General features: G+C 43.2%; 1 protein-coding gene across 2 annotated transcripts in view; it reads left to right on the top strand.

Annotated features, from left to right (window-relative positions):
* Window positions 1–12,777, top strand: part of LOC145335766 (ras/Rap GTPase-activating protein SynGAP-like) — a 565,240-nt gene that overhangs the window by 507,480 nt on the left and 44,983 nt on the right. Inside the window, exon 19 of one of the 2 annotated variants that reach the window (XM_080181494.1) lies at window positions 6,932–7,546. The exons of the other annotated variant lie outside the window; for it this stretch is intronic. Coding sequence (XP_080037620.1) covers window positions 6,932–7,102 — 171 coding nt within the window. The 3' untranslated portion in view covers window positions 7,103–7,546. Of the gene's footprint in view, window positions 1–6,931; window positions 7,547–12,777 lie in introns of those variants that run through there. 2 annotated transcript variants of the gene reach the window in all.

The following is a 12,777-nucleotide window of genomic DNA, read 5'->3' as shown; positions in this document are numbered from 1 at the left end:
GCAGGCCAGCTATTTCAGAGCTGTCAGAAATCAAATCTACACAACATCTTCACGAGCGAATGTACTCATAGACCTCTTGCAGTTTTGCCTTTTCACCCTTGCCCCACTCCCCTTTCCACCAACAAATAAACATTGTTTTTGAAATTAAAAGTACAATGGATGGAAACATCTTGATTCAAAGGCCTTGATGGACTGGAAGAAGTGTCTTTGGAGAGGCCTATAAGGGGCCAGGTTGTTGGGGGTTGGAGGAGGGGGAATGTGGAGGGCCTTTACTTGAAGAGCTCTTAAGAACTGAGGTCACCATCTTACTTGGTACAGGCACTACTGCAAGGTCCCTGATGCCCCTTGGACTGATACTCCATCAGAGAGTCTTGAACTAAGACAAGGACTGCACTGAAGATCTTTTCACACGTGTCTGCAAAGTCGATGTGAGGTGGTGTGGCTTTTTTTTTTGTGTCTGTCGCTGTGCGTGTATGAGTGTCTGTGTGCATGTCCATTTGTCGTTTCAACCAATATGTCCCCACGTGACCTATGCCTTGCCACTTGACATGTCAACCGTGTTAGCACACACATACGTCCCACGTCATGTTATTAATTTTCAGTTTACTGTGCAACAAAGGTTCATTACCTCCAAAGGTTAGTCCTGGTCTTAGGGTTTGCCAGCGCATGCCACTTGAGTCACAGCAGCAAATGCTAGCTCTCTTGAGTCCAGGCTGATATGGAGTCACACTAAGACCTTCTCTGGGTCACCAAAAGAGATTGACATTGCAACCAAGTGGCCTTTCTTCCAGGGATCCCAGAGGACCGCACCTTTTGGTTGCTGTCACACAGCACAGTGCAGCTTCCTAATTAAGCCCATCACGTTGTATTGTTTCACATAGTGAACAAGGAAGACAATTTTCCATTCAGAAAGCTAGGCCTCAACTGAGAATAGGCCTCCTCAATATTCAAATCTCTAAATAGGAAACATTGAATACAAAATCTTTCCCTAAAGTTTCCACTTTTGCAGATTCCATGGGTAGAATTCTACAGCCCCCTGGTGGTGGGAACAGGTCACAGAAAATGTTGTGAACCTTTCAAAAGTTCATTGACTTCGGCATGATCAGAAAATACTGCTAATAGCAGAGGCCCTAAAATTCCACCCTATGATTTTGTTTTTAATCTGTGACTGTTCCTTTGCAGAGATAAACATTTCACGAAATACTGAAATGAAGTGGGTTGCCTAAGTCAGGTGAATTCAGAAATATATCCCCTCCCCTCCCCCCCAGTTGGACCAAGTTCAATTTGGAAATTTTTCTTTTGGTACCAGTCCTTTAAAAAGAGAAGGAGCTTGAAGCATAGTTCCAGAAAAGAGACCTTGTAATCCGGTCTGGACCAAGTGTATGGTGACCACCTCAGTGGCAGGTCCCACGGGCTATTAAGTGTAACGTAGCAAGACCAGACCAGATTGGTTGGTGGGGATGATGGAAAGGGTTGGAGGTATATATGATAATTCACCCACCTTAACCTCTCAAGCAGATCTTCCCTCCCCATCAGCCGATGGAGTCACAGGTGTGCCCACCTCCCTGCCTGCCTTTGCTCTCAACTAATGGAGATTTTGGAGAGGCAAGAGGTCTCATGGAGGAGTTTGAGTTGGGAGGGTGGAAGTACAGTGGGCAGGTGGCTTTTCCTCAAAAGAAACTGGAATCCAGCAAAGTGTTAACTTCTTTGCCTCCTGTTAGATTGAAAGTTTCACAAAAAAGTGTGTCCAAGATGTTGTGTTGAAGCTGGATTTCTGTCTGTATCGCATGTTTGTCAGCTTTTAGTCTGTTGCCAAATGGTTGTAGTTGCCTGGCTTGAATTTTCTTTTGCCTACAAAAATGAATTTTGATGGTTTGTACTGTGTTGTGCTCTCTTAAGAAGTCTTACTTGTATGACCTGTGACAGATTTGCAATTTGCCATTCTATCTTGCTGGCTTAGTGTTTCCATTGGGCACCATCCAAGGTGAGAGAAACATCAGCCTCCCCTTGTATGTTTTCACCTGTTCTCAGCCATCCCACGAGGGAGTTAAGAGTTATGGGGGACAGACAGTAAAGTGGAGTGAGGCCAATATAAGATCAGCTATGATCTAATTGCATAGAAAAGCAAGACTTGAGGGACTGAATAGCCTATACCTGCTTTTATTTCTGCAACATTTACTAGAGTGTTATCACACCCTCTGATTCTCCCTAAAGATCTCTCTCTCTCTCTCTCTCTCTGCCTGAAGAATTTTGGTTGGAATTTCTGACCAACAGCAACAGGTGAGGAGGACAATGTCAGATCTGTTGGCTTCTCCTGAAAGTTCCACTGCACCATTTTCACCAGTGCAATTCCATTTAGGCTGTGAACTACTCCAACCCACTCTTCCTTGCAACATTCCATCTTAAAATGGAGGGTATGGTATTGGGAGAGACTTGAGGAGAGTCTGTGATGCCAAATCCTTTTGGTTCAGAAACCATTGTTCACATTTGGGAATGGTTGATAATTCTGGTGCAGCCCAGTGCCAATCAGAATTGGTGTAGGAACTGGAATTAGGGATCCATTTTCCCATTCCTTCTAATTTAGTAGGGTTGGCATGGGGCATAGTGTCTGGCTATATCTTATTGGTCTTCGTTGGTCATCCATGCTCATTGAGCATAATTATTAGTGGAGAGGGTGCTGGGGGTGGAGAAGTTGCAGCTATTAGAGGTGGTAGCTGAGCCTACAGCTCAATTCTAAGCAAATGGACAACTTCAGATAACTTTCCCAGGCAGGTTAACTTCTGAACCTGGTTGGGCAGACCTGAAAGTCATTGTTTTGTGACCAGTCTGGCTGAGAACTGATGAACGCCCATGGGAGTGTTGGCCCATCAAGCTAACGTGTTGACCATCATGAGCAAGTACTGGAAAGCTGTGTTGTGCCTTGGTTGTGACCCACTTCCACTTTCGATCGTATATGCAAACATTTTTATTTCCATTCCATTGCTGCTGGTTATTTGCAGTATCAAATTTTACTGTATCTTTACTGTATGTGAGATGGTAGAGCGCATCACCGTCTTCTCAGTGTCCATTCAAACACTCATTGACATCATCTAAACACTGAGCAACAATGGAATACAGTTGCTTTTGAGCTAGTCTGAGGGCAACTCGGAGAAGGTCAAAGGGCAAAGCCTGGATTTTACCCTCATTTTGGCTCGGCAGCAGATCAGTCTATCATTGCTTGTTCAACTACATCTTGAAAGGTTTCTGTTACTGAAGTTTCATTGCACATTTTCACCAAATGTTGTCTCCCCCTCTTTCACCTATTGCGGTTGAATCCATTGCAACATATGATATCTTCTGCCTTGCATTAAATTCTGAGGCACCCCTCAGCCAAGGACCCTGCTCTGTTGATATGAGGTGTAATTGTAAGTGAATGTATAATGTGGTGGATGTTGTTTCAAGGAGCAGAGAGATTCTTCCACCCTCATCTATCACTAGATGTGATTTACAAAATATATTTAAAGACTTGCTCTTGCCTCCATTCTCCCATCTCCAGTATTCCTGTGCTGGTTTTGGCTCATTGGTACTTACAAATTTACTTTGCTGCAATAATACGGGCTGTAGTCCATTGTGCAGTTCCTACTCCTCCCAATGCTTCTCAGCAGCAGAGACTTATCCATCACCATAGCAGCAAAACACAACACAGGATCTGGCAATCACAAAGTGATCACTGACAGGAGGTTACGGGACAGAGTTTGAGTGTTTTGCTGCTATTAGTTTTAACCCCTGTACAGACATAGTTACATTTAGGTACATAGTTACGGTTATACCTCTATACAGATATAGATATACACACTGATTTGTATGTATACACATGTCAATACACATACAGATATATACTGGGATAAACACATTGACATGCACAAAGGTAGAGAGCAGTGGAGGTATTGGCAATGGTATTGTCACTGGACTACAAATCCCAAGACCCAGGGTAATGCTGTGCAGACATGGTTTCAAATCCCAAGTCAGATGATGAAATTTGAATTGAAAGTCCAATGATGACCATGAAACCATTATTGATTGTCGTTTAAAACTCACCCCTTTACTAATGCCCCTTCAGAAAGAATATTTGCTGTCCCGATTTGATCTGGTCTATATGTGACTTCAGACCCATATCAATGTGGTTGACTCTTAAAGGCCCTCTGAAGAGGCCTAGCAAACCACTCAGTTCAAGGAAACTTTGGGATGGGCAATAATTGCTATCCACATCCAACAAACAAATAAAAAAAGACAAATGTTATAGAATATTAAGAGTGTAAGGTATTCTTAGACAAACAAAGCCTAACAAAAGTGCAGAATAAGAAACAGGAGCAGGAGTATGGCTCCTCAAGGCTGCTCTGCCATTCAGTACAATCATGGCTAATCTTCTGCCTTAAGTCCACTTTCCCACCCACTCTCCTAATGTTTAATTCCCTGACTAACAAAGATCAGTTTATTTTAGCTTTAAATGTACTCAATAATGGAGCATACACAGCCATCCAAAGATTCACAACCTCCTGACGAGAAGAAATTTCTCCTCATTCTCACATTAAATAATCAGCCCTTTATCTTAAGACTGTGCCCACTCTCTGTGTGCCTTCCAGTATTCTGAATTCCCCAGCCAGTGGCTACACTCTCTCAGTATCTACCCTGCCAAACCTGTTCATCAGGTCCCCAAAAGCAGGATATGGGACTGAATTATAAGCACATCCCATGACACCCAATGCCATCTTTAGATTCACATGGGTGCCTCATGCTTAATCTTATGGGGCAATCCACATACCCTGTTAAACCAATGAGAATACATTAAAGCTTTAAAGTGAGAATTTGAACCTTGAACTTTCTCAGTGACTTGGCCCAAGATGTGAGGTGAGAATTAACTATTTGAATAGTCCCACTCAGTTCCGAGGGGACACCATGAAACTGGCCACAAAGTGGAAATCATGTGACTGAAGTTTGGTGTGGCAACCCATGTCGATCTGCAGCTCACTTCACTTCAGCCACATCCATTCGAAGAGCCAAACCAATACAGAGATTCTAAGAGGTGGGAAATACAACATAACAAGAGACTGAAACTAAAAAGAATTGTCATTTGTTTCTTTTTTTGACCTGCAATATGTGTCATTCTCCCCGCCATTGTGATGTTTGCATGACTTTCATTCTGTCACAAGTTGATGCCATTCATTCTCTGTGCTGTGTCTCTTCACGTGTTTGTGGTCCAAGCTACGGTGCCTCCAGAGATGCCAAATCTAGGAGTATCCCACAGGCGCTTGTGGGCACTTTGAGAATAAATTTCAACTTGACGCGGTGGGCAGGAAGCACACAGGAACAGATGAAATATCAGTATCACATCCCCCTCCCCAATATTTCTCTCCATTGATTGCGCCACTATTCCCTGCCATACAGTGGAAGAATCTCTAGATTCAGAAGCACACCAATCAAGTTTGATAACATAAAGAAGCTATTGAGGACTCTTTCTGCTTCCCAAATAGTCTTCAAGAACAATAAGGGATGCATACCACTGCATGGCAACCCAGAACATGTTGCCCTCTGCCAGTTAGTCGCAATATCAGGTGCTGAAGTAGGTCCGCTTTCCCATCCAAAACATAGAAGGAAGCAAAACCCAAAATGGCAACAGAAAGCAGTTCATGCCGAAGGCAAATAGACTGCAGGAAAACCCATATAGTTGTCTCAACTATATGTAGATCCCCTAATAGTTAGTGCAGATGGGGGCTAGGTTGTTTATAAAGCATTTATTGGATGGAAGGGAGACCATGGGCTCTTGATCAATTTTAACCCGTCAGCTACATCAATTGGTCAGGGTGGAGTATAAAATGCCTATGGATGCGTCTAGTTGCACGATAATTTGGGGGGAGGGTAGACGGGACGGTTTGTACACACATTCATTTCAAGTTATCTCCCGCATTAGGCAAGGTGGCTAGCATGGCATCAATGTAATATGTGAGGAGGAAGGGGGGGTGTAAGGCTTCGAAGCAGCAAGCGTGGAGAAAGATTAGATGTTCACTGAATTGGGCCTGCCTGTCACCGTGTCAATTTAGGGCATTGATTAAGAACAAAGGTCCCGAAGCCTAGGCCACGACAAAGGAGCACACTGCGCTGGGATGTGAAAGCGGAGATGTTGTAGATTGTTGGTAGATTTGATTCTCGATGCTTTGAAATGTTCCTCATATCCTGGAATCATCCAAGCACAATTCTGTGGAGAGCGTACTTCTTCATTCTGATTGGAGGCACTTGAAATCTAACTATCCAATCAGGTCACCTGTATCCTATTTTTTAACCACTTTTACATTTGAAAGAAATTACCACCCTTTTTTTGTTTAATGAGAATTGACTGTCATTATCTTTGTGATAGAAGCCTACCAACTCATCCCACATGGCACAAATTAGATTCATGTTTTCCTCACCTTCTCTACCTGCTACTGATTGTCTCCCCCACCAGCTGAGCTTGGGCAGCTCCTAGGTCTCAAAACATTGTTCCAGCATTCTGGCTCAGATATACAACCTATGTGTGAAATCCTGAGTCTTGCTAAGGGTGACCTGGATTCTTTCCACCCTGACATTGAACAGTTTTGCGAGTTGGTTTCCAGCAAAATTAGAGGGGCCCTGCTCAAAGCATCAGATTGCTTTTGATTTAAAGAAAGTAAAGTTGTCTTTCATTGAATTATGCAATTGGCTGGTGCAGATATCCTTATTGAGATTGGTAGATTCCAATTTCTTAAGGCCCCACAACTCCGCCCTCTCCCCCATTATAAATTGGCTTCCTCTCGCCATATCACTTCGAGGACTTGGCTTGGCTGCTCCAGGGTACAGAGAGGTTCGCCCTCCTTGGCGACGGATGCTGTGGCTTTAACACGGATTTCTTCCCTTTTTATATATTTTTTGTTTTGTTTAGGAGAGGCAGCTCTCAACGATGGGGGCAACCAACTCCCGGCTGATGAGCACCCTGACTCACATGAAAGACCGGTGCAGCGAGACCCAGCTGAATGGCATGATGTCGTCGCACCCTCCGCCGCGCCTACAGATCACGGAGAATGGCGAATTCCGTAACGCCAGTGGCCACTGACGCGAGGGGAGAGGAGGCGGCGGCGGGATTTTGGGGGAGTAGGGGGCAGGGGGGACTGCGGTGAAAGCAAAGCCGGGTGTAAATCATCTCCCGCCACTCCTTCACTTCATCTCTCTGCCTCTCCCCTTCCTGCTCCCTCTCCCCATTTCTTCCCCCTCAAGCGCAGGCCTGTGATGTGATGGAACTAGCAAACCAATGGAATGAAAACCGATTATAGCTTTTAACAATTATTTTATATCCTCTCATCATTCATGCACGAACACTCCCAATTCTCATGGCTGTGGATAATGCCCAGATCTTGATGCACTTAAAAGTGGTATATTTTTCATTGCACTTTTCTACTTGTGTGCCATGTTTAAATGGCCTATTGTATGAGAAAGAAAAGGAAAAAGTTTGAGATATAAATATATATAATATATATAAATAAATATAACAAAAAATGTACAGTACACATATATCTCTGGTTACATGGAGAGTGGGTTCGACTGAAACCTTCATTCGTAAGGTTGTTAATTTCATTCCTGGCAAATGCATGCATTTGGTGTTATCTTGGATAGTGGGCGGTCGCTGCAGATCTTGAAGTGTGGCTCCAGTTCACCAGCAAGGAAGTGTATGCTGGCATGTGCACTCCCCACCCCTTCCATTCCCTTCGCCTCAAGGTGCTTGCATCAATTTCTCTAGTGCCAGTCATGCTCTTGAAGTAATTTGCATGTAATCTCAAATATCTGCCATAAAGGAACAAATCAGAGCTCACTTGGTGGATTGATGGCTAACCGATGGACAACATTACACCTAATCTGACAACCTGAGATCATTCTGCGGCATTCGAGTACGCTGGTGCGTAACAGATTCATTTGTAATTTCTTTCTTATATTCTTTAAAAATGCTTTTTATATAGCATCTTTCACGGCAGGAAGTCTCAAAGCTCTTGGTGGCTTTTGAAATGTAGTCCCTGCCGTAACGTAGAAAACACAACAGCCTGTTTGTGCACAACACCGTTATAAAAGATACAAAGCCATTGTGCAGAGTAGTCCAAATTTACCTTCTTGCTTACTCCAAAAACCAAACTCAAATTGAATTCAATTCACGGTTCCCACAAGAGACACTTATATGATTGATCCAAGTTGACAAGAAAAGGCATTGCACCCTGATCTTGGGCTTGATCTGACACTTGATCTTAGCCAAAAGGCCAAATTCCCACCAACAGTAACTTGATAACAACCAGGCAATCTGCTTTTTCAGTGCTGCTTATTGAGAAATAAATATTGGTCAAGACATCAGGGAGATCTCCCCTGTTCACTTTGAAATGGTGCTGCAGGATCTTTGATGGCCACCTGAGGGAGCAAGCGGAACCTTGGTTGAACTTCACATCTGAAAGACAGTTCCTCTGACAGTACAAAACTCTTTTGGTACTGCACTGGGAGCAACAGGCTGTATTACTTGTGCTCAAACCTCTTGGATTGGACTTGAATAACAACCTTCTGAATCAGAGACAAGAGCTCCATTGACCTAGGCACAGTTGACAGCATGTATGAAACGAAAACATCTCTGGTAAAATAACTGGTGAAGAAGTCTTGGCTGATTACTTTGTTTTAATGTAAGTTTGTTTCCCACAGGATAATTTCATTCAGATTCTAACTCCTGTTTGCCTGATCAGTTTTCCTCACTGCGATCAGTAGGGTCAAAGACTTTGCATTTTGAAGTGTCCTTGAAAGTCCAACTCCAAACTGGAAACTCACTACTTAAGCTAGAAGTTCAACTTTCGCTGGTCTCAAACATGGAAACCCATTCCTGCTGGTAATCCCAACTCCTTTCTCAAACTAGAAGCTTAACTCCTACTGGTCTCAAATTAGAAGTCCAATTTCTCCTGGTCTCAAACTCGAAGCTCAACTTCTGATGGTCTCACAATGAAAGCATAATGCTCGCTGGTTGCTCAAACCAAAATTGTGACCAGTAACCCATGAAGATGTCAGTATGAACTTAGAAGCCCACACCTTCTGGTCTCAAAACAGAAGCCCTACCTGCTGAAAGACTCTCAGACTCAAAACTCTGGTCCCTATTGGCTTTCAAGGCTTGACACCTGTTGGTATCCAGGACTAAAGACCTCGTATCTGTCAGCCCCCAGGACCCATAGCTCATAAACCTGTTGGTCTCCTGAACCAGAAGCCCAGGTTACTGATGTTACCATGACCTGAAACACCAACTTCGGCTGATGAGAAGGTGAAGACTTGATTTTTGCCATCACTTGAAACCATAGCCCCAACATCTGTTTGTCTTCTAAATGCGAAGCCCAAATTGCAGGTGGTCTGCTATGGGAGTTGAATGGATAGTAAGTTCTACCAGGTACCTTCCATGTACAAAACAAGTCAAGCTCCTGGCTGAGCTTTCAGAATCTATGGAAATTGCTGAACTAGATTTAGTGGGTTTATGCAACATGAAACCATGATTTCTAGCATTTCTCTGAATCTCTAAATGTTTTCCAATGATGTAGATAATTGGAGGATTGGAATGGTGCAGCAAATTTAGGAGCACAGAGGGAAACAGTGCTGCTAACCAAGGGATGGAGCAGATAAAGGAGGAGGAGTGAATGGTGCACAAAATTGTGGGTGTGGAGGGTGATTGGTGCAGCTAATCGGGGGTGGGGATGATGCTGATCATAGTTTGTTTTATTTGTCTTGTAATGAAGAAAGAGATTTACATTTATATATGATACCTCTGAGTATCCCAAAGCTTTATGATACAGTGTACATTTTGAAGTGTGGTCACTATTGTAATGTAGATAATGCAGCAGCCAGTTTGCATACAGCAAGCTCCCACAGATTGCAGTGCAATAATGGTGAGCTAATCTATTTATTGATGTTTTTGAAAGATAAATATTGGGCTCGACTCTGCTCATCAGGTAATGTCATGGGTTTAGCATTTCTGACTGGTGCAGCGCTCCCTCAACCCTTTACCGAAACGTCAGCCTTGATTTTGTGCTTGACTCCCTGAAATAGAATTTGTTCACATGACCTTTTGAAAGTACAGCACTGACTGTGAAGTTTTAGTTACCAGCTGTTCAATAACTTGTTACTAACACGGCTGGCTTTAGCCTCTGCCTTTTTTGGTCAAATGATGACAGTGTTACTGACAGGTGGTGCAACATACTTTACAAGGCATTTTCCTTTTGTACTACTGGCCACTCTAGTCCTGGTCACTCAACATCTTGATTTGTCCCAAGAGGGATAACAATTTGTTCAGCCTCTCCGTTTCATCTTTTTTGTTTTTGTCTTCCTGGTCATTTGTCATGCTGTTTTCATCCTTCCCTGGTAGCACTGAGTCATTGCTACAGGGGTTTGACTACTCCCACAGCCTTACCCAAGTGGCCATTCTTCAAGTTTTCATGTTCAGGCCTTTGACAATCGGATGTCAGCAGACTAATTGGCCATAGTAGGGTGGCAATCTGTGCCCTCATACAGTAGTCAGAGGCAGGTGAGAGGGCCAGCCCATGTTTTAAATTTGTGGTCCCTTCTTAGTCCAGTGCTCTGAGCCTAACTGTAACTGCCTGACTGCTGCCTTAACTGAGCCAACAGTGCATGCAAGCTAACCCCAAAGCCTGTCCCCAATCTACAAGGCACAAGTGTTGTAGAGTGTGCTAGAATAGTCTCCACTTGGTATGGATGGGGCTGGTCCAACAACATTCAAGGAGCTTAACACCATCCAAGACAAAGCAGCCCACTTGATTGGCATTTCATCCACAAACATTCACTCCCTCCATCACCAATGCATGGTAGCAGTGTATACCATCTACAAGATTCACTGCAGGAACTCACCAAGTCTCCTTAGACAGCACCTTCCAAACACATATCAGCTACATCTAGAAGGATAAGGGCAACAGACACATGGGAACACGACCACCTGGAAGTTGCCCTCCATCATCCTGACTTGGAAATATATCGCTGTTCCTTCACTTGTGCTGTATCAAAATCCTAGAGCTTCCTCCTTCATATACGTACATAAAGGAACAGCAGGATCTTCATTCAGCATAAAAGAAAACGGCCTCCCTAACAGAGTGGAGGTTGGTTCTTTCACAGGTTCATGCATTGTCTCAGGGTTGTCAGAAAGTCTCATTCCCGATCACAAACATCAAACAAACATACTCCGTAGCTGATAATCTTGCTGTGCGATAATTAAAGGAACAAGAATAAGCCAATGAGCTCCTGGAGCCTTCTCCACCATTCATTTGGAACATGGTTGATCAGTATTGCACCATTTACCCACATTGGATCCATATTCCATTATGTCCTTACTGTAATAAAATCTATCGTCTCAATGTTGAAATTTACAATCAAACTGCAAACTTTTTGGAGCAAGCATTCCAGATTTCCACCACCCTTTTTCCGAATAGGGGAAGCAGACATCTACAGGCAAAGATATCAACAACAACCCTTTCAGAGCTGGATTTCCAAGCTCAGTGTGGAACAGGGTGTACATGTGGTAAATCACCACAGTGGGAACACTCATGACCATGGAGAGCATTGTGCTTTATTCACAGAATAAGTTGCACTGTTGAACACAAAAGACTTCCTGGAGTTATTTAGCCTACTTATTACAGCACAACTCTCTGTATCTTTCAGGAAAAGTGTATTGGAGATGCAAAAGAGGATTTTACTTTTTAAGTTAACCTTAATGCTAATTTACATATTAAAATAACGTTCGACTTCCTGTTTCAATACATTATGTGGCAAAACAAACACTGGATTTATGAAGATTTACATCTGTTGAAACCTCAGCTTCAATGCTCCCTTTAGAATCTAGCAACTCTGAATGGCCTGTTCTTTTTTCCCCGTGCACAGCCCCTTAATTGTGTTTTCCACAACTGAGCACACTTTATTAATTAGGGTGTAAGGCCTGTGTGCACACAACCGTGCAACTTAGTGGAAAAATTCTTCATGGCATCCCAATGTGCATTTTACAGTCAAGGAAGCACTTTTGATATAGCATCTCAAGATACAAGGTACTGTTTCAGTGTTGGAAAATGTTGCATACAATTCGTGCATGGAAAAATCCCACAAATACCAGTGACCACATAATCTACTCGTAATGAAGTTGCTTGAGGTATAAATGTTGTACAAGACGCTCAGGTGAAAGAACTCCCTATTTGATATACTGCCAATGGATCTTTTACCTTTACCAGGACAAGCCTTGGTTTATTGTCACATTCGAAAAGCCCTGCCTCTGACATTGCACTGCAGCTTGCCTCACGATAACATTGGGAGAATGAACCTATATTTTCTACTAAATTTCTGGAGTGAGTCATGAATCTTCCAAAACTACAATGCTATCACTGAGTCAGCTTTGGCACTCTAAAAGGAAGATCATTTTAAATCACTATATCGGGTACTTACTTGGTCTTGCAACCCAATAGATTGGTGTAAAAGCCAGAAAAGCATCAAAAATCGACCTGGCAACCTTTTCAGTAGCCAGGAGAAGGGAGAGTGCAGAGATGGCTCTGCTTTGAAAGTGTCGCAACATTGTACATGAATTCAAAAAGAGTAGGATTATGATATCCACTTGTGCCTACTGCCCAAATCCCAAACACCTAACACTGCATAATCCTTGTGGAATCAAAAGTCCCACCTTCATATTGAGAATATCCTCATTGTGTTGTGTGGCACTAGCACCATGCTACACAG

Source organism: Carcharhinus amblyrhynchos, unplaced genomic scaffold (assembly GCF_965287045.1).
Source record: "Carcharhinus amblyrhynchos unplaced genomic scaffold, sCarAmb.v2.hapA scaffold_40, whole genome shotgun sequence".
Classification (NCBI taxonomy): domain Eukaryota; kingdom Metazoa; phylum Chordata; class Chondrichthyes; order Carcharhiniformes; family Carcharhinidae; genus Carcharhinus; species Carcharhinus amblyrhynchos.
Note: the sequence above shows the minus strand (reverse complement) of the source record. Positions and strands in the feature narration are given on the sequence as shown.